Source organism: Delphinapterus leucas, chromosome 5 (genome assembly GCF_059928025.1).
Source record: "Delphinapterus leucas isolate spDelLeu-1000000601 "Yukka" chromosome 5, BTC_Dleu_Yukka2, whole genome shotgun sequence".
Lineage (NCBI taxonomy): Eukaryota > Metazoa > Chordata > Mammalia > Artiodactyla > Monodontidae > Delphinapterus > Delphinapterus leucas.
The window spans coordinates 13,129,475-13,154,597 of NC_143133.1; the positions used below are offsets into that span (position 1 = coordinate 13,129,475).

The 25,123-nt window shown below is 35.4% G+C and overlaps 1 protein-coding gene across 4 annotated transcripts in view; it reads right to left on the bottom strand.

Moving 5' to 3' along the window:
* The window catches only part of C5H4orf33 (chromosome 5 C4orf33 homolog), a 37,572-nt gene extending 12,520 nt beyond the window's left edge, over positions 1-25,052 (bottom strand). The window contains exons 1-7 of one of the 4 annotated variants that reach the window (XM_089911511.1): positions 24,813-25,052; positions 14,663-14,852; positions 12,195-12,255; positions 9,775-9,826; positions 9,445-9,644; positions 7,431-7,585; positions 3,157-4,781 (exon numbers count right to left, since the gene is read on the bottom strand). In XM_089911511.1, the coding sequence (XP_089767637.1) occupies positions 7,480-7,585; positions 9,445-9,644; positions 9,775-9,826; positions 12,195-12,255; positions 14,663-14,852; positions 24,813-24,827 (624 nt within the window). In that variant the 5' untranslated portion in view covers positions 24,828-25,052 and the 3' untranslated portion in view covers positions 3,157-4,781; positions 7,431-7,479. Of the gene's footprint in view, positions 1-3,156; positions 4,782-5,014; positions 7,586-9,444; positions 9,645-9,774; positions 9,827-12,194; positions 12,256-14,662; positions 14,853-19,919; positions 19,961-24,812 lie in introns of those variants that run through there. The other 3 variants (XM_089911512.1, XM_022556945.2, XM_089911513.1) reach the window with 3 other exon arrangements.
* Positions 25,053-25,123: the final 71 nt, after the last annotated feature.

The window sequence follows — 25,123 nt, forward strand, 5'->3', positions numbered from 1 at the left end:
AGCTATCTCTTCAAAAGATGTACTCCAGGCACTATAGTGCCTTAGGGCATTATTAGAAACATGGGTTTTCAGTGTACTATTGAATCAGATATACTACTTAATGGATATTTCAGGTGATAGGCTGTCAGAAGAAAATTAGTTTTTACTAAACTATGCATTCTCTGTGAGTTTTTTAGTATAAAGTAAAAAATTAACAGAAAAACACTAAAGCTCTCTCAATAGCCAATTATGTTATTACATATTACTGTAATTCATACAAATGGTCAAGTGTATATCATTTGACAATATTTTCTACTATTTCTCCTTTAAATTACATATTAGATTTATAAACATCAGGCATAAAATTTATGGATCACACTGTATGGAAAATAATATTTTAAGTACTATTTATCATGAAATTATAAAGTGGAATTTGTACAGAGACTCCTCACTTTTCATAGATAGATTTATAACTTCTAGTTTCTTATATTCTTCATACATGGGTCATCCTAGCTCTAGTGATAATATTTTCACTATTCCTTACATGAAAAATAATTGTTGGTGATAATAAATGGTTATAATAGTCAATTTTATAAATTTTTTTCCTATAGAGAAAAATTAGGACAAGAAGTGATCAGAAAATGGGTAGTGCCCACTGATTTAGTTATTTATTTTCCTTTTTAGTGCTTCTTTACTTTCTGGCCCTAGAAGATGCTCTAGACTTATCTTGTATTTTCCCCGAACTAGCCTTGTCAAGGTGTTAAGCCCCAAGTTTAACATCCCGTGCCAATAAATTTTTCCCCTTTCCAGCCATATATACTGCCTTCTCTAGTAGAATAACTAGATCCACTCCAACATGTACTTCCCTGGTTCCAGGTCCCATAACCTTTCAGTGAACACAGTACTTCTTCCCATGGCATGTACTTATTACTGCTGTTTCCACTTGAGCCGTGCTGCAATCTGATCCTCATTTTCAGTCTGGTGAGGAAATGGCATGTTTTGGCAAGTACTATTTCTGAGGATCTGCCATAGGTGAGGTTTTGGGGGGAATGTCTAGGCAAGTTGAGGATGATTGCCTCTGACGAGGGTAAAGGAGCTGCTTCTGCCAGCCCGGAGGGTGAAGGAAAATCTGGGGTTCAAGATATGCCAGAACAGGCTCATCCATTCAAATGTCCTCATTCCAGGTCTCAGGGTCCCACTCTTTCTTTATGAGGCCCCTAATTTCAACACCTAATTTCAACACAGGAGTCAAAGCCGAGCATTCAGTCTCCTTTGCAGTATTGCTACCCTTACCAGTAAATCCTGAACTCGACTTTCCACACTTTCTGCCTTCCAGCTGCTGGAATTCGGCTAATTCAAATGTTGATGTGCATTTTTCTGATGCTCACAAAGTGCCTCTAGTTTGTAGTTGGCTATTTTCATTTTTCAAGGTTTCCAAAGCCTTTATCAGAAAGCAGTCAACTCCACCTTCAACAGACTCCAGAGTTCCAAAGCAATTAGATCAGACAGTTCTGCTGGTGCAATTGTTGTCCAGGTGGGTAGACACATTCCTGGTGCTTCCCATTCCACCATCTTCTCAGAATCCCCTCCAAATTGTTACTTTTTATTAGTGGAGAAATAGCAAATGAAATTATTTCAACGTCCGAATTGTTTAAAAAAAAAAAGCAGTTAACTCCACAGTCCCTATTATTTCCACTGCTTCTATGCCAAGTGCTATCACACTGATGTTTGACCTACACCTGGTCTTCAAGCCAGTCTACCACTGGTGAAAGTCTTAGTAACTGATGTTACAGCAGGGTCATCACCACCACCAATGGGGTCCCTATCACTGAATGCCCCATGAGTGATACAGTTCCTGATTCCCGTCCTAATGGGCTACTTCTGAGGGCCACTTCAGGTAACAACTGACTTAGCCTGGGTTCCCCGTGAAGCGGACATGGGACAAGGGCTTGCATATAGGTTGATTTTGGTAAAGTAATTCCAAACAGCAGTAAAGAACTAGGAACAGTAAAATGGGAAATGAGGGAAAGGCAATATAAGTTGTGTTTTGATTTGGCCACTGCTGTGAGCAACTGGAGTGTGATCCTTTTAGGTGTCTTCTACGGAGCTGTGTGGAATCGACCTCCGAATTGTCAACCCGAGGGATGAAAGAAAGGAGTATTTATTCACCTACTCCCATCCTTCTTGGAAAAACAAATCCTGTATATTAACGCATATATGTGGAATCTGAAAAAATTGGTTTGGACGATCTTATTTACAAAGCAGAAATAGAGACACAGATGTAGAGAACAAACGTATGGATACCAAGGGGGAATGGGAGGGTGGGGTGGGATGAAAGGGAGATTGGGATTCACATATATACACTATTGATACCATGTATAAAATAGGTAACTAATGAGAACCTACTGTAGAGCACAGGGAACTCTACTCAATGCTCTGTGGTGACCTAAATGGGAAGGAAATCCAAAAAAGAGGGGATATATGGATACGTACAGCTGATTCACTTTGCTGGACAGTTGAAACTAACACAACATTGTAAAGCAACTATATGCCAATAAAAATTTTAAAAAAAAAAAGAGTTGTCCCATGAGGTGTTAGCTCCCTCTCACATCCAAGGTAGTTTATGCGCGAGACTGGCTAAATATACTTTTAGCCAGCCCAAGCTGAGGCAGCAGACAAGCCATGAGACAGGATGCTGTCAGTTCCCTGAGTCCAACTGGCTGCTGGAGTAAAATGTTAGGCTGAGAGGATGGGAGGTGGGTCAGGAGAGCTTCCTAATGCACAGTGGGGGTAAGTACCAAAATACAGTAATGTTAAACTCCTATGGAAACTTCAAAGGGCACGAGGAGATGAGCCTTGGGCTTTGAGGCATGAGCACAAGTGTTGAGGGCTTACTGTAATTGCTCCACCATTTGCATCCTCTGTCTTTTTAAATATCAGATTAATTAGTTATCAATATATTCACTATCTTCTGCCCTCAAAGCCTAACATTTTAAAAAGAAGGAAGAAAAGGAAGAGATAAACTTATTTTTTCTGTGGCAAAAAATTTTTTAAGGTTGAAAAAGAAGTATTTGGGGGCTAAAAATAAAAACTATATTTCCCTCTGGACTGTGACTTAGTTTACTGGAGCTGAGAAAACGCATGAGAAAGCACCTGAATAAATACATGCACAGTGTAATCTATTTACGTGGCGAGAAGAGAGGATCTGCCTGATAACTATAGTGAACAATTCACAACCCAGCAAGGAAATGCATTTATGCATATCTTAAACAAAGAAATGATATTCTTTCATGGTCCTAAAGTGGAAAAACAAATTTGAAACAGCTATTACAAACACCCACTCTCAAATACTAAGTTTCTATGGGGTGCATTGTTTGTATCTGACTAATGGATAAATTTTCCCTGAACTGCATGTTCCTTTCCAAAGAAAATGTTTAACATAATGTGTTTTTGCTTGCTTGGTATTAGAAGAAGGAAAATATTTCTTATCTAGAGAAAAGAAAGTCAAAAGATATTTTCAAAGCATCTAAACAGATAAAAAGAAGATACATATTAGGTTTCAGATAGCTCACAAAGTGCAACATCCAAATTCAATCTTTACTATGGTTTTGATTGTATCTAGGATATTTGTGCTTTACTTTGCCCCCATATTATAAAGTTATCATTTATATCTGAACCTGTGATGCAGGTACTCCACATTCTCATTAACTCTTGGTATTGTCAGTCATTTCCAATTTTAGCCATCGTGTGAATTTTTAATTTTGGTTATTTAGTGGTATCTTGTTGTGTTTTGTTTGTTTGTTTGTTTGTTTTTGCGGTACGCGGGCCTCTCACTGTTGTGGCCTCTCCCGTTGCGGAGCACAGGCTCCGGACGCACAGGCTCAGTGGCCATGGCTCACAGGCCCAACCGCTCCGCAGCACGTGGGATCTTCCTGGACCGGGGCACGAATTCGTGTCTCCTGCATCGGCAGGCGGACTCTCAACCACTGCGCCACCAGGGAAGCCCCTTGTTGTGGTTTTTATTTCCATTTCCTTGGTGATAAGGGAAGTTGAGAACCTTGCTATACTTTCTACTTATTGCCCTTTTATATATTTTCCTCTGTGAAGTGTTTGTTCAAGTCTTTTGCTCTTTAATTGGCTTGTCCTTTTATTACTGATTTGTAGGCGTCCTTTATGTATTCTGGGAAGAGTCCTTTATCAGATATATCTATTTTAAATATTTTATCCCAATCTGTGGCTTGCCTCTTCACTATCTATTTTTTCTAATTCTTTTTTTTAAATCGAGGTATAGTTGATGTACAATATTACATAAGTTTCAGGTGTACAACATAGTAATTCACAATTTTTAAGGTTATATTCCATTTATTGTTATAAAATATTGGCTATATTCCCTGTGTTGCATAATTTATCCTTTTAGCTTATTTATTTAATACATAGTAGTTTGTACCTCTTAATCTCCTACCCCTAACTTGATCCTCCCCCTTTCCTCTCCCCACTGGTAACCACTAGTTCGTGCTCTGTATCTGTGAGTCTGTTCAGTTTTTGTTATACAGTAAGTCACCTATATACCAATCTTCAAGTTGCAAACTTTCAAAGATGCAAACGTGCCCAGAGAAAGGACGAAGACAGACAGAGGAAGAAGTAACTGAAGAATTGAAGAGATTCATGATGCAGGAAATGACAAGGGGATTTTCTTTATTTGAGGAGGCACTGTTATTTTTTGAGGCACAGGAACCGAGTGTAGAACGTTACACAAAGGTTGCAGCAGCCGTTCAGGATGCAGTCCAGTGCTACCGTGTCATCTATGGTGAGAAAAAAAGAGCTACTACCCAGACATCACTGGATCGTTTTTCCAAGAGATAGAATTGAATCCAGCAAGGGACCAAAACCTGTGCCATCCGCGTCAGGTGTGAGTGAAATTGCAGCTTGCCCTCCATCTCCTATTGCTGTCGATCCTTCAGCTCTACCATCTCCCACCTCCTCTCCCTCCTCCAGTCAGTAACCCTTCTTGCCTGTTCACTCGATGCCAGCCCCTGTATGCCAGCTGTTGTACTGTACCACCGTACTTTTCAAGGTACTGTACTGTAAGATTAAAAATGTTTTCATTTTGTTTGTTATGTATTATTTGTGTGAAAAGTTTTATAAACCTATTACTGTATAGTACTATATAGCCAATTGTGTTAGTCGGGTACCTAAGCTAACTTCGTTGGATTTATGAACAAATTGGACTTATGAACACACTTTCGGAACAGAACTCGTTCGTATATAGGGGATTTACAGTGTATTCACTAGTTTGTTTTATTTTTTAGATTCCACATATAAGTGATATCATACAGTATTTGTCTTTCTCTTTTTTCACTAAGCATAATGCCCTCCAAGTCCATTCATGTCATTGCAAATGGCAAAATTTCCTTCTTTTTTAAGGCTGAGTAGTATTCAACTGTATATATGTACCACATCTCCTTTATCCATTCATCTGTTGATGGACACTTAGGCTGCTTCCATATCTTGGCAACTGTAAATAATGCTGCTATGAACACTGGGGTCCATGTACATTTTTGAATTAGTGTTTCCATTTTTTTTCAGATATAGATACCCAGGGGTGGAATTGCTGGACTGCCTCTTTGCTTTCTTAAATGGAAGCTTTTGACAAACAGAAATTTTAAATTTTGATGAAGTTCAATTTCTCATTTTTTTTCTTTTTTAGTGATTTTTATGTCCTGTTTGAAAAAAATCTTTGTCTACCCTTGAATGTGAAGAGTTTTTCTAGAACTTTTTTCATTTCACCAGTCACATTTAGGTTAATTTTCCTGTAGGTTGTTAGGTAAGTTAATTTCTTTTCATGTTTTTCCAGTTATTCCAGCACAATTTGTTGAAAAGACTACCCTTTCCCTTTGTCAAAAATCAATTGACTATATGTAGTTCTTTTTCTGGTTTCTTTATTCTGTTCCATTGATATATTTGTCTAAATCTATGCAAGGCCATATTTTCTTCATTATTGAAGCTCAATAAGTCTTAAAGTCAGGTAGTACAAGTCCTCCAACTTTGTACTTTTTCAAAATTTTTTTGGCTATTTCAGGTCCTTTGCATTTCCATATAAAATTTGAATCAACATGTCAATTTCTACCAAAAAAAAAGCCTTCTGGGTTTTTTTAAATGGGATTGCATTGAATCTATAGATTGATTTGTGGAAACAAATTAGGCAGTTTATATTTTCTCTTTATAAAGAAATCTGTAGGTAGCAGTCCAGATATGACATGTTACTTTATTGTGCTGTTTGGAACCCAGGCTCCTTTATCTTGCTACTGAGCTATTCTTGGGTTGTCTCCTCATTAACACAATGGAGCAAGCATGTTACCTCGGGTATTAATTCTATAATTCAGGAAAAAGGGAGAGGGAAGGCAAAGGACAAAAGGTACATGGCAGCAGAGTCCTTCATCTGTGAGGCATCTTTTCTTGAAGGCCCATCTAACACTGTATACTTAAATCTCGTTGACCTAAACTGTTTTACAGTGCCATTTCTACCTGCAAAGGAATATGAGTAAATGTAGTTTTTGAGAAAATCCCCTAAAAATTCAAGCTATATAAGAGTTAGCAAAGAAGAAGAGGAAAAACTATATCGCTGGGTAGGCAGCTAGGTATCTGTACAAGTAATAAATGTTCTTCTTCTGTAATACTGCTAATCTCTGAGTTAAGAATGGTGGTAAAGGACCAGGTCTGGTGGAGAAGTTCATAGATAATCTACTAGATGGCTTCAAGCTATGAATTGTAATACAAAATTTGAAAATTATGGACCAGGAGTGTTTGATGTTTATAAAATAAAATGAAGAAATTTTGACATCTTGTTTAACAGCATTAAGAAAATGTCATTTATTTGTAAATGAAAGCAGAATCTGTTGGCCGAATTCAAGACTACTTCTTTCCACTTTCTTCTACAGAAGAAAAATAGTCATAAGACAGGAAATACAGCTAATTAAATAGCACATGTATTTTAATAATGCCTTAACAGATGTGCACCTCCTGTTCTACTGAAATATGTCATTGTTTTCTATTCATTTCAAAAATGCACACAGGAGTCTGAGTAAAGAATTATTATACATTACTATGGAGTTCAAAAATGTACAAATAAGATGTTCAGTCATAAGCTGGCTGAGGTTTAGGGGAGTGGGAAGAGAAATATTGATTTTGGTTGACCGAGTCCGGGATATGTGGGGTGATGGTGCTGCAAGGCAGATGGTAGAGCCCCTTGGCATGATGGCTCCTGGACTAAGTGGCTCCAAGAAACATTTTCACTTTATAGATAAAATCACACATGAACTTTCTACTTTCTTGTTAATTCATACACAATTTGCCACAGAGATACTACATACCTTCACTGACCTCTATGAAATATTTATTGTTGAAATGTGTTCATGGTGTCTTGAAAGAGATTATACTTATTATTAGTTTACCTTAAAAGGTACAGAGAAGAAATGATTGATGTGGTCATCTACTATACTCCTACACATCAGGTTTCTCTATTAGCCACAGGTCTGACTCTGGTTGTTTCCACTCTTCTCCAAGCAGTGTGTTAAAACTGAAAGGCTTGAAGTATTCCAGATGATGGCTAAATGCAAAGAAAAAGATGGTTGGAATTGAAATGAATTATGCATTTGTGAAAAAGCTGTCCTGAAGGGCTATTCATTTTGTTATATCTGTTATAGGACATTCTATTTTAAGAATATCAAAGGTAAGATGTATTCTACATGTACAATTTTCTCACTCTAGCAATCATTCAACTCTGAAAATATTCACCCATATCTCAAAGCATTCTCCTTTCAGTTCTGCAGATAGCTCCCTCACAGCTGAAGGGAGAAATAAAAACCAACCCTGAAAACCTGACTCATTCCATCTAGCCTTAAACAAATCATATTATACTCTTACAGATGTTTTCATATTCAAACTTTGATGATTTATATCAGTTATGTAAATAACTGTTTTTTTAAAGGTTTCAGCTCAACAGATTAAAGAACAGACTCCTTTGCCAAAGCAAGGCAGGTTTATGTAAAAGAGGGTTAATTCTAGTTCTTTTCTTTCTAGGAAAACCATTAGGAAGCTTTCTGTTGTGGTTTAATGAGAGAAAGGTTAGCTAACATGCTGCAATGGAACTCTGCTCTGTAGGAAATCATTCTGCCCTAGCCAATGGCATAATCATACTTTTACCTAGAGTAAGCCTCCGATAACCTATATGTAGGAAGCCTGAATACAGGAATACATTAGCTTGTGAAGAGCCAGAGAAACATGCCATCTTGATATGTGAGCCCTGGGTGAGTTACATCTAGATTCCTGTCCTACTCTGTCCATCTGACCAGGCGGGGCCAGTTTTAGTCAACCCAGGTTACGCAGTTAAGAAAACGACAGTGAAGGATAAGAGAAAGAAAGGGAGAAAGAGGCTTTTCCTAGAAAAGCAAGGGGAAAAGGGAAAAATGCATCTGGCAGAATAAAGGAATAAGCTAGAAGAGATAAAAAGTCAAGTACAGCGGAGTAAGAGCATGACAGGAAGGGCAAGGGAGAAGGAGAACAGTGCAGCACTTTCCAAGGGTGAAAAGGCAACGAAATCTGTGTACCAGAGTACAAAGCCCACTACGATGTCTCTGTTAGGCTTTTCTAAACACGCAGACTCACAGACTACGTTGGCCACTTGAGTACGCGCTATAGCTATAGTGCGGGAATCTCAGCTTGCCCCAGGACAGAGGCTGGCTTTCCTCCCTGAGCTGGTAGTGTTTGCAGCAGTCCATGAAGGCTGGCCAGGGCTACATTCTCCTTAAGTGACAGCTTCAGGTGCAAAGAGATCAGACTCAAAATGGGAAAGCATAGGAGATCTCCTGGCTTGTATGCCCGCTGTCCAACAGGAGACAGTACTTCTTGCAATAGCTCCCTAGGTATAGCTTCCAGGGTCCCCACAGAGAACATTACTGTTAAAGGGAAATCCCAAAGCTGTGCTGTCTCCATCTATGCTGCCTAGAAATAGAGCTGACATTTTTATCCTTATGAGGTTACCAGGAGAAGAGAACTAGAGAGTTGACTTAATGTCAGATTCTCAAGCAGCAAGGGGAAAGGATTTGCTCTTTGCAAAACCCTTTGCTCACACCAGGAAAAACAGATGCCTCTGGCCATTTCGCTCTGAAAGGGATCATAAATAAACTTACAACCACACTTCTATGCCAGTTGTAGTAATACTCACTAAGCAAGACTTTTCTCACACTGCCATGGAAATCTAAGTGCTCTACTGACAGCAGTGAGAGAGACTGTTTGTCCAAAGTCAGTCTGCCAGATACTCACTGAAGACCATCAGGACACATAGAACTCTACTTGGTGCTTTTACACGTGTCTTCTTTGACGAAAAAATGTTACTACTACTCTACCAAGAATTAATTTTTAAAAACTGTTATAGTTGGGACATATTTTCATTTATTTTCTACTTACAAATCAGGTTTTTGTCCTTGCTGCAGCTCATGTGGAAGTACAGGGTAAAGAGCTTCATAGCTTCTTTTATCTTTTGATCCATGAATTGCAAATGAATTGAATTTTGTCACATTTGGTGGAAAATAACTCCAAGGAAGATAAGCTCTACCTTCCCATTTTGTCTCTCCTCTGGACGCTTTGAACGATAGATCAAGTTCTTGCTACAGAAACAACATGTGAAACACAAAAGGTAAATTCATATTTATAATAATATTTAAATATGTATATATTAACACTAAAAAATCTATCTTATACACTTAAGGATTTTGTCTCATATTTTTATTTACTTACTTTCCATACATTTCTTTTTCCAGAGAGTAAAAGCACCAAATGCTGTCCATGGCTGTCAAAATTAAAATTCTTCATGAGTGTTTGAAATAAACATTATTATCCTCACTATCCTTCATATCTGCCATGTGTATGCTTGTAACTAAATTTCCAAATAATTAAAAGATGCAATATGAATATTGGATAATTACAGGGACAGCCAGCGTGTTCAGTTACTTAAAAATGGCTTCTTTGAGTTTAACACTTTCCAGGCAATTGCCGTCAAATGCATAAAGCTACACATGTTCAGACTCCTTTTTATATTCTTTAAATAGGAAACTATATGAAATACTTCAATTGGTTAGATGCTCCAAAGTATGCAAAAGGGGCGGGGTATCTGGAGTTCATAATAAAACTCGTTTCAAAAATGAAAGTATCCTAAGGGAAGCTGGCACCAATTTCCAGGTCAAAATCCAACAAACATATTAAAGGTTATTTCTATAAGAAAACTGTCTTGAAGCTCATTACGAAGATGGAAGATAAAAATATAGATTGTCTAAAACTACTTAACAGGTTGAAGACTTTAATTTGTAACTATTTTCTCATACAACTATCCTCGACCTATCTGCCTGCTGTGTTTTCCTGCTTTCAACCATTAGTTCTGATACTGATGTCACATCTTCAAGGAGAAGCACAACATACTCCCAAAAGAAAATTCTAATAAGAGAGCATAGTTGGGATTATCCATGTCAGTAAGAATCAAAGGATTTCAAATAGTTACATGAAGCAAATTTACGGTCTCTGGAAAAGACTATATCTATACATTTTGACACAGATGGTCTGTTGGTAGCTTTTCAGGAAGGATTTCCTTCAAGAAACTAGTCTAACAGAAAACAAGTATTCTTTTCCAGTTAAAAGTTCTCTGCTTCCTTTTATTGTTATTATGCAACCTTAAAAATATCCTAAGAACAATAAAAGTTCTTAAAAATTCAAACAAACATATTCAAGTTGCTTTCCTAGAGGTTAACTGTCACAGGAGTTGATTGCCTGAAGCAAAACCATGATTCTTGATTATTAACTGTCCTGATGTATCTAAAAACAAATTTTTAGAATTTATTAATTTTATACATTATGGTTATTGAATAATTTCCTAACAAAAGATAATCTAATTATCTGATGTATCTTATGCTAAGTCATCACTTTATAAAAATAAACTGATATTATCATCTAAAAATTTAAACTAAGGATGTAACTTTAGAATTCTAGCAGATTCAAGTTCTTGACTATCTTCTAGACAAGTTGTAAACCTATTTGCCTTAGCTTCCTCATGTGTATGGTGAAATTTTCTTACCTCACATTACAGTTTATGAGAATTTATCATATTTTTCAATAAAAGATTTTGGCATATTAGTTGAAGGGTAACAAAGACATATAATTACTCTTCTGAAAAATATAATTGTGAACAGCTATATTTTCCACACTAGCATTAGCAAGAAATCAAAATAAGGGAAAAGAAAATGATATCTAAAATCTCATTGAAATCAATTGTTTGGGACTCTGCTCAGTCTACAAAAGGACAAAGGCTACTAGATAACAGATGCTGAGAAGTATTTAAATGTCATTTTAAATGAGTAATGGAAATATAAAGAAATATTTCATTACTAAATATTAACTTAAAATTTCTTATAATTTAGATAACAGGTAGGTATAGATTTACTTTTTGACTTCTACAGGAAAAAAACTGCCAACCAGGTAGAGAGTTCCCAAGGACAAGTTAAATTTGTACAAAAAGAGTCCAAGGTTAATATTTTTCATAAGTCTAGGAAAAGCCATGTGTGATTTAGTTTTTATCCTTGGCACTGAACATAAAGTGACATAGTATACACTCAGTAAATGAATGATAAATAAAGGAAGGAATACATGAATACATAATTATGTAATATATAAAATTAAAGTTTAATCTAGTTATTAAAAGAATCCCCTAAAAGAAACTTTTTCATAAAGTAGTTCACTTCATTATACCTATATGCCTCCCTTTATTTCTAAATAGCTAATATATAATAATGCAAATTTAGAGTAAATAATGAATATGCCTCTCTTTATTTCTAAATAGCTAATATATAACAATGCAAATTTACAGAGTAAATAATGAAAGAGTTTTATACTAATTTTTCATTTTGCAAAAACACCTTCAAATTTATTAGAAAACCAACTACATTAGTGAATTGAAAATAGTATCAACATAATATTTCTAAAAGCTTATATATTCTACATTATACATTTACTTGAAAATAAGGAATTATATATAATTCAGATTAATTCAAATTAGCATTCTGACTAGTTAACTAGAATTAGTGAGCTTTTACTATATCCATGATATATAATTAGAAAATAATGTGTTCAAAATATGTAGTAGTGAGTTAGAAGAAATATTTTATACTTACGGACAAAGTTCAACTTCTAAATACTGTTCAGTTATGTCATTCAAGAAAAATGCTTCCACAACTTTTGAAAACAGATATGACATATTGAGAAACTTAATTTTGCTTCAACAATAAATAATTTGTTTATACCTTTAGAATATAAAGTGAATTAATGCATTATTTTTAATTAAAGCTATATCACCACTAGTAAAAGGGGAAAATAAAATAAATAGACATTGCCTGGAAGAAAAAAATACATAGAAAATAAATCATCATTTTTTCCCCCATATCAGATTACCATAAAATAAAAATATTAATGAAGCCTAGTGCTGGTGAGGTTGTAAAGAAATGAACATATCACACAGACTCTGAGCTAGTTATCTTCTTCTAGGAATTTATCCTAAGGAAATAATCACACAACTGAAAAAGAAGTAAGATGCTATTCATCAAAGTACAGTATTACTCAAAAAGAAATGGTCTAAATTGTTATCTCCTGTTATATAAATAAATATCCTATTATATAGGAGACCTGTTAAATAAATTATAGAATCTGTGTATTCCATGTGATAGAATATAATGCAGTCATTAAAATAAAATATACAGTTAAATATTTTTTGATATAGGAAGATATCCATGATATTTGGTAAGTAGGCTGCAGAGCAATAACCAAATGCACATGAAACAAAAATGTGCACATATGCCTGTGCCTAGATGCCTGCAAAACATGCACAAGAATGTTATGGTTGGTTATCTCTGACAGGTGGAATACAGGTTGAGTGATTTTTCTTTATAATTTCCTGAAATTTTCTGAGCATGTTTATTTAAAAAACTGTATAATTATAAAAGTGACACGTTTCTTTTAAATTATTAAAAGAACATAAACATATATCTAAATAAAAAGTCAAAGTCCTTTTCTTCCCACTTTGCTCTAAAACCTATCAGACTTCTTCTGTCCTTCCATAATCTATTTTACCTGCATAGGTTAAAAAAATATATATGGAATCATTTTCTGATTACAACTTGCTTTTTTCACACACACACACACACACAACTGTACAGCATATAGATACCTAATTCTTTTTAATTACTGCATAGTATTCTTCTATAGAATGTTATGATTTATTCACATAATTCTTTATTGATAGACATTTAGGTTGTTTCTAGTTTTCCATGTGTTATTTTTATAATAATAAAATATCTAAGATATAGATATAGCCCCATCCACAACTCAGAGTCTTACTGTTCCTTTTAAAGTCTTTTACCTATGGCAAGGATGGTAGGATGAAGAAGAGATAATAAATGAGAGAAACATTTAGGAGGTGAAACTGACAGGACTTAAATAAATCCAAATATGGAGAGTGAGAGAGAAGGATATCTTGGAAAGATCTCACATTTCTACATTTGGTGATTCGATGTATTATAGTGCTATTGATTGAGATTGGGCAATTAGTGAAAGAAGCAAGTTTATGAGAGAAGTGGATGAGTTGAGTTTAGGACTTGTTGAGTTTGGTGTCTATAGTACCTCCAGTAGATAACTCACATTAGTGTGTACACCAACAGGAAGCTGGTATATACAAGTTCTATAACAATAAAAGACAACATATGTTTAACATATGATAGATTAACACTGGCAAAATGCATACTATATAGATGGTACAGAGAAGGTAGATGTTAGTATGGACTAGAAGAGTCATCAAAGGTTTCTTTGAAGAAATGAAACCTGAATTAGACCTTGAACAATGTGCATTAGAGGCAGGGGGACTCGAATGAGAAAAGGTACATGAGTGAGAATATGCACGAATGAGACTATCAGCTTTTTGGAAGTCAAGAACTTTTGGTTGAATTTGATAGCTTGATTCAGGAGTACCCTGGAAGCTTACGGGAAGGGTTTGAACCTTATCTTAGGGACAGGAATGATTTGTAATCTAGGAAATGGCATCATAAAGATTATTTGAGAAAGATAAGTTTGGTGGCTTAATTAGGATTCATTAGAAGGTGATCATACAGCAAACCTGAAACTGGAATTTCATGGCCGGTCTTTTAGCCCTCACTTAATGTGTGAGATTACTTGCCAGTATAAAATAAAAACTACATTTCATGTTTAAGTTAATGGTGTTTTCATAATAAGTGAAACACCCCAAAGCTTCCATAAAGAAGGTTTATAAGGTTAAAGTGGCAATTTGAAGATACTTAAAAACAAAACAAATGCTGAACTCAGAATAGGTAACAGGAGTAAAGGAAGGAAATATAGCAGCAATTAAAAAATCTGGATTTGTAATTGCCATTTTTCACTGTTCTAGTTATATAGTCGAAGTCACATAGGTAACGGGAAAAAGTCAAGAGTGCGAGATTGGTAGGAAATAACAGAAACTGCACATGTCAGTTGCTCAGAAGCACTCACTTCCTTACAGCAAGATAAAATAATAGTTCTATGAAAGGTTATTATAAAAAGATTTATGTCTGCAATAAAATACAGGACTTCCACTTACCTTCATAATCCCACAGTTCATTGAAAGGCTTTCCTGGTTCTCCTAGTGGGGCTGGAGGATCATTGAAAAATGGAGCGCTGACTTCCATCATCACTCCTCTATCACCTGGATTCAGCCTGACAAACACTGGCTCATGCTTCACTGGAAAACCATCCCAAGTGTGTTCAATTTTAAAATCCATTTGAAGACTCTAATGGGAAAAAATATTAAAAAAAAAAAAACCTCTTTAACAATTTACAAATGTTTCCTTTAGAAAGAAATGAAATGAAAATTTCAAAGCCAAATTTCAAAGGTAGGAAGGCAGCAGAGTGACAAGAACAAGGTTCTGAGAGTCAAAAGGCCATTTGTGTTATGGTAAATCATGGACATGGAGTTCTATTATAAAATAGGTAGTTGGATCCTAAAAGCTTTAAGACTTTAAGTCTAGAGCCACCTCGAGTTACCTACTAAAGGGTGTATCAAAATAGTTTTTAAGAACTGTAATTAAATCCACTGCAAACTGTTCATGTATTCAACAACTCTAAGCACTATGAGTTTATATGCCATCCTTTGTCTTATTGTAAAATGTGCAGATGAATTACTGGATCCCCTGGGAATCAAGATCTTTATAGTAAAATTTGATTTTTCAAAATCTCTATAAATGAGTGCAAGCATTGCTGTTAGCACCTGTTCTTTTGGCTAAAACTTTTCTTTTTGGGGTGGGAGTGGAGGGGTCTTCAACCATTTGAAGGCAGGCAGAGTTTAATATTGTCTTCCCTAGTCTCAGGGTATGGTTTTCCTTAGCCTTTTCAATTTTTGATATTTCAAGTGTTAAATGACCATTTGCTCAGTTAATCCCTTTTCTCCAATTGAAATATGGGAACAAAATCTGCTATCATTTAAACTATGAAATAGACTAAGTACATCTGATGCAAGCAGTATTTGCATTTTAAATTGTTACTCTAAGGATTAAATGGAAGGACATAGTATTATATTAATAAAATTATGTTTTGTTGAACACTATGGATCAAACACTTTATAAACATTATCTCATTTAATTTCACAAAAACTTGTAGAGGAACTATTATTATCCTCATTACAAACAAAGAAACAGACTTGTCCAAGGTCAAATAGCTAATAAATCAAGAAACTGAACCAATGTCAGCCATGCTTTCCCAGATGAAGACATTTCAGAAATCTGCAAACAGATGAAAACCTTATTTTGGGAATGATGGATTCCCCTAAATTATACTAGGTCCTTACGTCTTGTCCAAAAGATAACCTTGATTGTAAATGATGGTATTTCCAGACTAATTTCGCTTACCTGAAGTCACTGAATGCATTTCCTTGCTTCATGTTATTTTTATTGCAAGTAATAAAGTTTTACATTTTGAATAAATTTATTTCTTAACATTTTTTTTCAGGTTTATTGATGTATAATTGACAAAAATTATATATATTTAAGGTATACAATGTGATGGCTTCATAAAATTATACTTCAATAAATTTATTTCAACAAATATGTACTGAATACCTACTATGTGCCCAGCACTGGGAGATCCAAATACGTAAGTTCTGTGTCACATACAAAATCCAAGATCTCCAAAAACCTTTTTGTAAAGTACGTAGCTTTTCTCAGTTTTCACTATATGCTAAGAAATTTTAATAGATAACTTCTAAAATTAAAAAATAGTTCTGGTATTGCAACCCATTTGCAACTAACAGCATTTCAGAAGAGGATATGTTCAGCAATTTATATTCTTCATCACTGAAATAAGCTCAGTGCGTGATAAGACTGTATAAACTGATTCTGACTTATGTGGAATTGAGTCCTGATTTGGCTGGAATAAAATACCTCAATAATAAATTTATTTTCTTTAGTTGAAATATCAAGGCACATTCTTCAAAACAAATATATCACCCTCTACTACAAATTTTGGTACGTAATTACCCTCTTGCAGCATACAAGAAGAAATAAGAATAAATCAAGATGTTAGAAATGCTGATTAAATCTGATTCTGGCACCAATATGCTATGCTCCTAACTTAGGGCTTGACAATTCTTGACAATCCTGGGAAAATATAGCTCAGCGACTAGGAAGTTTTAGTTGATTCACTAATTCTCCATGCAACCAGCATATCCACAAAAAAATGCTGCACACATTAAAGGGATCCCTATCCTATATCAGTGGGCTTCCACCATGGAATTTTCAACTCCCAGTTCTTTTAGGCCATCGTCTCTATGTCTAAATGGAATTAAACCATATGCAGTGATGTGCTCCTAAAAATGGCCTGTCATTTCCATGCACACATGATGGGTCATGTCAGAGTACGGCTTCAAATTACTTCAAAATGTAATCTTAACTGGAAGATAAGAAGAGATAAATGATAAAAGCAGAGCTACTCTTGTTGGCAGTACAAGGTACTGAAAACCTAAGTCTTTCTACTGGTTCTTTCTGCCTTTTCTCCTAAGATTTCTTTGAATATTGCCTGGAAATTACTGCAAGAAATATCAGCTAGACTTCCACTAGTAGGGAAGAGTGCCATGGCTGACATGCCCAAGGGTAGAATATAATTTTGGCTTTTTGCATAAAATGACCTTAGTTTCTTATCAGAACAACAAATTTATTAATTTGCTTAAAGAACACTCACGTCAATCTAAGCATGCATAATATAACAAAATCAACCTAAAAATTATAGGCCTGCTCACTAGTTTACAATCTAATCTAAAGATAACATGGACCCAGACAGAGACAATTGATTTTCAGCTCCCTTGGGACACTTAGGATTATGGAGGCTTTACCCCCACCACCTTTCAATTTTCATTGTTTGCACACGTGCTCATATGAAGTAGAGACAATTCGTTTATTAACGTCTTTTACAACCTGGGCTAGTGGGCATCCATGCAGCATTCCATTCCCTGCCACTCTCTATTGCCCATACACTGCGGTTTTGATTCACAGCACTTACATTACATGACATATTGTACTTGTTTTATTTCTCCGCATCCCTAGCTAGAATGGCTGTAAGTAACAGGCACTTATTATTTATTTGTGGAGTGAATAACTGTTCTAGTCTCTGGATCTAAAATTTCATGATTCTAAGATTTTATGCAGGAGAAATCAACTGTTAGTGGTATCACTATCTCTTTCAACACTATATACTAGAACAACGGCAAATAACTAAGATAAGACATCATATCTAGAAATTTCCTTTCAAATTAGTTTATCAAAGGTTTATTAGCTACTCACTCTGTTTCGGGCACCATAGCAGGTGCTGGAGAAATAAAGTGTAAGAAAGTCTGTGGGGAGTTGGGGATGATTCTCACGTAGCTAATCAACCAGAACTCATGTCCTAACCGACCAGATCCATTAGCAGTTGGTTCATTTTGCACTCCAATTTAATAAGTTGGATCCTGCTACACCAAACTAAGCTTTAAATGAATCAAAGATATAAACATAAAAATCAAACCAAATAAAATCAAGAAAGTAAAAATCGGGAGGTTGTTTTTAAAAGATGATCTTAGAGCAGAAAAAGCCTTTTAAGATATAATCCCAAACCCAGAAGACATTAAAAAACAAACAAACACTGATACATTTGGCTATATAAACATTTTTTAAGAAAAGCAAAAATCTGCCTTCCTCCACCAAAAAAAACCCATTACAAAATCAAAGACAGTTTGGGAAAAAATACCTGCAACTCATAGTTCAGACAAATAACTAAATTCTTTAATGTTTAAAGGGCTCCTAGAAATCAATAATGAAAAGACCATCCCAACAAAAAAATGGGTAAAGATATGAATAGCCAGCTCACAGAAAGAAAATGCAAAATGTTCAGTTTCATTAATAATGATAGAAATGCAAATTAAACAACAATAAATTACTATTTTTCCCTTAGATTGTCAAGAATCAGAAAGTTTGATAAAATGCTGTGATAATGAGGATGCTGAGAAACAATCAATATATTGCTGTCGGGGCATAATTGGCACAGACTCTGTCAAGCGCAATCCCTCAATATCTATCAAAATAAAAAATGCAAATGGCCTCTGACTCAACAATTCTAGTTCTAGGAGTTATTACACCTGTATATATTCAAAAAGACATAAGTTATAAAGATATCTACTGTAATATTGTTTAGAATAACAAAATATTGTAAGCAACTTAAATACCTATCAGTAGAGAACTAGTAAATAAACTATGCTATATCTTACAAGGAAATACCACACAGCAGTTAAAACGAGTGAGGCAGCTCTATATATACAACTAAAATATATTAGGTGAAAAAAGCAAGGTGCAAAAAGTACACATTTACTTAATAAAAAGGAAGACTATTTGCATATATGCTTGTGAATGCATATACTATCTCAGGAAGCATATACAAGAAACCAGTGTAGCAATGGTTGCCTCTTTGGAGAGGATTATCTGCCTGAGAAAGCTGAGGAAGCAAGATTTACTTTCAACTGTATCCGTTTTTTTTTAAATCTATTTGAATCTTATACTATGATAGACATGCATTTATTCAAAAATAAATTATTAAAAATGTTTTAAAGTCTAATTTTAAGCTGGATCTCTCAAACATTATAGTGATGACCTCTTTTCTCCCTTATGTTATATATGCTGAACATTTCTAAAAAGTCAGAATGAATATTAGGAATATTATTAAAAGAATATATTCATTCAAGGTGAACACCATTCTACTATACAATTTTTATGTTGGCTGTGTAAACTTTCTTAAAAAGAATGTTTATTATTAATCTGTAGTTTTCCACATTTTAACTTCTATTCTTCAAATTATTCTTTCATCAAAAAAAGTCGAAAATAATTATTTTCATGCTTTACTTGTACTATGGGAAGACCTTTAAAAGGAAATGAAGGAAGAAAAAGGAGACGGAACCCCGGAGCATTAAGAGCCTAGAGAGCAAAAAAAAAAAAAAAAAAAAAATCCACAAAGGTTAAAAGAAGGAAGTTATGGAAAATACGTTCTCTCAACTGAACGTTTTGTGGGGAAAATTTCCAAATATTCTATTCACGAACGTTTGTTTTCAGCTTTCTACAGAAATGATTTTTTTTCAGTTTGCATCTTCCCCGCCCCCACTCCCCGTCTCCCGCGTTCATTTAAGAGAGAAACGGAGAAAGGAGGAAGTTAGCCCGAAAGTGGGAGGAAACTGTGCCGCCAGAAGCAGCTGAAAAATAAGTTGCAAGAGAAAAAGCCAACAAGACTAGGAGAAGGTGGGAGGAACGACAGAGTGGAGAAAGCATTGACAAGGAGGGAACACAGACCAAGAGTCTCTTCTCGGGCCAACACCCGCTCGCTCCCTGCGGCCGAGGTCAAAGGACCTGCGGCTCCGCCCCGCTGCCCGCACGCTCTAGGGGAGGGACTTGGCGGACTGAAGCACAGAGACCTGTTGAAGGACCACCGCTGGTCCTTGAAGTCTGAAGACTTAAAAGTCTGAAGACTTTTAATCGTTCCACAGAAGTTTGAGCGGTTTTCTAGAGGAAGAAGGAAGGGTAACTCAGCAATATTTAAAATTGTTGCACAATTTAAAAATCAACTGTAAATCATAAGATTACAATAGAACACGTCCGGCAATAATTCACTTAATGTAACTAAAGGCTAACTGGCTATAAAAGCAAAAATTGTAAATTATATTACACTAGCTGTAAATAATATTATCCTAGCTGCAAATTATATTATCCTATTGGGAGGTATAAACATAGTGGTCAACGATTCTAACATTGGCACCAGACTGCCTGGGTTCAAATCGAAATTCAGGCACTTTCCAACTGCGATCATCAGCAAGTTATTGTAAAAGGGATTTAAAAATAGCAACTACCTTACAAGGTTCTGTGAGGATTAAATGAGTTAATATACATATAAAGTATTTAGAACAGTGCCTAGGGCATAGTAAGTACTAAAAAAAGATTATTATTAAAGTATATAGGTTTGCCTAAAGAAAACATTTATCTGTTCAAATCATTAAAATTACCTGTTTCTGAAGTGGTTTTCTTATAGAAAACTAGACTCTCAGACAGGATAGTCTGACCCTTGAGATCATGGAATATGGTTAAGTGCTCTAGAGATATGATTCTGGTTGCTTCAGTCTTAACTATCCCAGCAGTTTCGGCATCTATCAGCCTATTTTCTTTTTTAAATAGATCTTTATTGGAGTATAATTGCTTCACAATACTGTGTTAGTTTCTGTTGTACACCAAAGTGAATCAGCCATATGCATGCATATGTCCCCATATCCCCTCCCTCCTGAGCCTCCCTACCATCCTCCCTATCCCACCCCTCTAGGTCATCGCAAAGCATGGAGCTGATCTCCCTGTGCTATGCGGCTGCTTTCCACTAGCTATCTATTTTACATTTGGTCGTGTGTATATGTCCATGCTACTCTCATTTCGCCCCAGCTTCCCCCTCCCATCCCGTGTCCTCAAGTTCATTCTCTATGTCTACATCTTTATTCCTGCCCTGCAACTAGGTTCATCAGTACCATTTTTTTTTAAGATTTTTTTTTTAAGATTCCATATATATGTGTTAGCATATGGTATTTGTTTTTCTCTTTCTGTATGACAGACTCTAGGTCCACCCACCTCACTACCAATAACTCAATTTTGTTTCTTTTTATGGCTGAGTAATATTCCATTGTATGTATGTACCACATCTTCTTTATCCATTCAGCTGTCGATGGACATTTCAGTTGGTTCCATGTCCTGTCTATTGTAAATAGTGCTGCAATGAACATTGTGGTACATGTCTCTTTTTGAATTATGATTTTCTCAGGGTATATGCCCAGTAGTGGGATTGCTGGGTCATATGGTAGTTCTATTTTTACTTTTTTAAGGAAACTCCATACTGTTTTCCATAGTGGTTTTATCAATTTACATTCCCACCAACAGTGTAGGAGGATTCCCTTTTCGCCACACCCTTTTCAGCATTTATTATTTCTAAATTTTTTGATAATGGCCATTCTGGCCGGCATGAGGTGAGACCTCATGGTACTTTTGTTTTGCATTTCTCTAATAATTAGTGATGTTGAGCATCTTTTCATGTGCCTCTTGGCCATCTGTATGTCTTCCTTGGTGAAATGTCCATTTAGGGCTTCTGCCCATTTCTTAATTGGATTGTTTGCTTTTTTTGATATTGAGCTCCATGAGCTGTTTGTATATTTTGGAGATTAATCCTTTGTCTGTTGTTTCATTTGCAAATATTTTCTCCCATTCTGAGGGTTGGTTTTTGGTCCTATTTATGGTTTCCTTTGCTGTGCAAAAGCTTTTAAGTTTAATTAAGTCCCATTTGTTTATTTTTTTTATTTCCATTACTCTAGGAGGTGGGTCAAAAAAGATCTTGCTGTGGTTTATGTCAAAGGGCGTTTCTCCTATGTTTCCCTCTAAGAATTTTATAGTGTCTGGTCTTAAATTTAGGTCTTTAATCCATTTGGAGTTTATTTCTGTGTATGGTGTTAGGCCGTGTTCTTCATTCTTTTACATGTAGCTGTCCAGTTTTCCCAGCACCACTTAGCCTATTTTCTTATTGTCTCTTTCACCCAAGGCAATGTGAAATTATTGTTTCTTTATAGGATAATAAATTAATAACTAAATCATGTATAAAGTATTAAACTTCTCACAAAAAAGTAATAATTTAAAGAATTACAATGCTTCCAAATAGAATTGCTCTGTGTCCTAGTTGCTGAGAGTTACCAAAACTTTAATAGGATCTATGGGTTTAATTCAGCAAGGAGTCACTACACCTGAGCGTCACAGCTACTCTGAGAAGAGCATGCATATTCTACAGGTTTAAGTAAAGTTACTGTAATTTTCTCCCCGTCTGCAAGAGCAGATATTACACTGGGGTGTTGCCATTATTCAGATATTTTCAGTTAAAATATTAAGCTAAGCCATATGAAATTTTGGAAAAAATCAACAATTTCACATGGTTCAGCCTAAATATATTCTGCTTATAACATACCTTAAAAAACTTTCTTGGGGGAAAAACAACCTTTGTGTTTGTTTTAACAGAATGATTATTTTTGTTTTATAAAAATCACTTTTGGTGGGAGAGGGAAATGGGGAGTTGTTGTTCCATAGGTACAGAGTTTCAGTCATGCAAGATGAAACCGTTCTAGAGATCTGCTGTACAGCAATGTGCATAGAATTAACAATACTGTGCCTGACACTTTAAAAATTAAGAGTAGATTTCATGTTATGTATTTTTTACTACAATAATTATAATAATAAAAAGATAAGCTTAAAAAGAGAGATTGAATTTCTAGGCCATCCTTCTCTTGGTTGGTCAAATAAACATAACTATTAAGAGTTTTTAAAAAAATCACTTTTTATGGCATTTAATAATATCAGACAATGTTAAAAAGAAGTTTTGATCCCAGCTTAAACTTCCAACTTTGTATTCTTCATGATGCTTTCCCCACAGTACTTGGTACTCAATGTCAATTTACTGCATAAATTAATATTAGTGAAATCTATTAATTTTTAGGGCTTTCCTTATTGCAGAAATATATCAATATAAAAAACATGAATTAGTGACTAGATAATGGTTAAACACATACTAAGTACTTTTCTCTCCTTCTCATTCCTTGTACTCAATTACGGTAATAGATACTTCCTATGCACACACATTCTTTAAATTAATTTCTTTATCAGATACTTATTAAGTGCTCATTGTGTTCCAGGTGCTATGATGGAGCCTGGAGTCAAACTACAAAACAATATGATAGACACTGCAGGAAGAAGCACGAAGTAAGCACAAAGGAAGCACCTACCTTGTGGTAAATGGGTAGAGAACAGAAGGGAAGCTTTAAGAAGGAAGAACACTAGAGCAGATAAAGATAAGTGAAATCATAGCAACTTTGTTTCTTACAGATGAAAATTATTTTGAAAGTACTTCATTAAAATTCAACCAGTAAAAATCTTGTAACCAAAAAAAAAAAAAAAAAGCCACCAAGAAACAAACCACCACACCTCAAAACTCAAAAACTATATAGTTTGTATTGACATTGACCATCTAGGCCAAATAATTCAAGTACAGAGATAAAAACTCCAATTTTGGATATTTAATTTTTGCAGTGTGAAGACCACCTCATCATTTACATCCAGAAAGTACTGTTTGCTTTCACCCATACTAATATCTTATCAACTTCTAGTGTAAATGTAGAGTTAAGTTTATGACTACTTGTTTGGTGCCAAGTTAAATCACCCTATGACAGTATGCAAGGTTCAAATGTAGGGGAAGATACAAACAAGTCGTTGGGGAGTCAGAGAGACATTCCTGAAGAAAAAGCCTTCGAAAAAGAGTTGGAGTTTGCACTTTCAATTTTTTCTTCCAACAAGTTTTTGTGTTAACTTCATGGCCACTAACAACTAGATCAAGTTCAATCTTCACTAACTCAAAGCTAAATTAAAGTTTTTATAGTTATTAGATGTGCCTCCATATGTAACAACCAGTCTTTAGGGGAAGGTCTATCTCATTCTCTTAATAGTGAGTATGGAGAAAACTTGTAACAGGACTTCGAATACCTAACTGGATACAGCTGGACGCATTTAAAAAATTTCTTAATACATTCTGCTGACATTACTTTGTTTATATAACACTATGAGTACAAACAACAAAAACTTCTTAAACTGTTAAAAAGAAAGCTAAATCGACTACTTCTACATGTCTATTTAGAAACTTTACCTCAACCCATAAAAACACATATTTGATTAAAAAGCACTAAAACTGGTGGCTGGCTTCAAGTTAACGTTTTGATTGATGGGATTGAAATTTCCTCTAATGTTAACTTTTAAAAATAATGATGAGCTTTAAATCCAGACATAATCATTTTTTAAAGATGGGGATTGTAATCGGTATACAAATGTAAAGTTTTACCTCATTATTTCTTGCAAAAAATGTGAATTTGTCTTTCCATCTTTTTTTGAGGAATCAAAGTTATCTCTAAAGAAATAACTGCTGAATTTGCAGGATCTTTGGAGTACTTCTAACTACATGTCTTATTGCCACGCGGTTAACTATCTAAACAACAGCTGTGTCCTTTCTTCAAAGACCCACGTACTTAGTTCCTGGGGATTACCAAATTCATACCCAGAATCCTCCAGCTTTGGAGGTAGACTCTGAAGACGCCAGTCTGGGTTCAGACCGCAGACGCAGAAACCTACGTGCTTTCCAACCATCCGCTCTGGCCAGCGAGTTCTCCCAGTCCAGAAGTGTTAGGTAACAAAGATACGGGGGCATTTAAAATATGTAGTTAATGCCCTATGTTTACATTTTTGGGGTTTTCTTTTTTAAAAAGGAATAAAAGAAAAAAACAAAAAAAGCCGCTAGGCCCAGCCATCCTAGGACGCGGGCTCAGCAGCTTGTCCGCCGCCACACAGGTGGCTCAGCCGGCTGTCATCCAGGTTTCCACAGCTCCGCCCATCGCTTGACAGACAACCAATAGCGTGAGAGAACTCCAGGAAGCGCGATGACG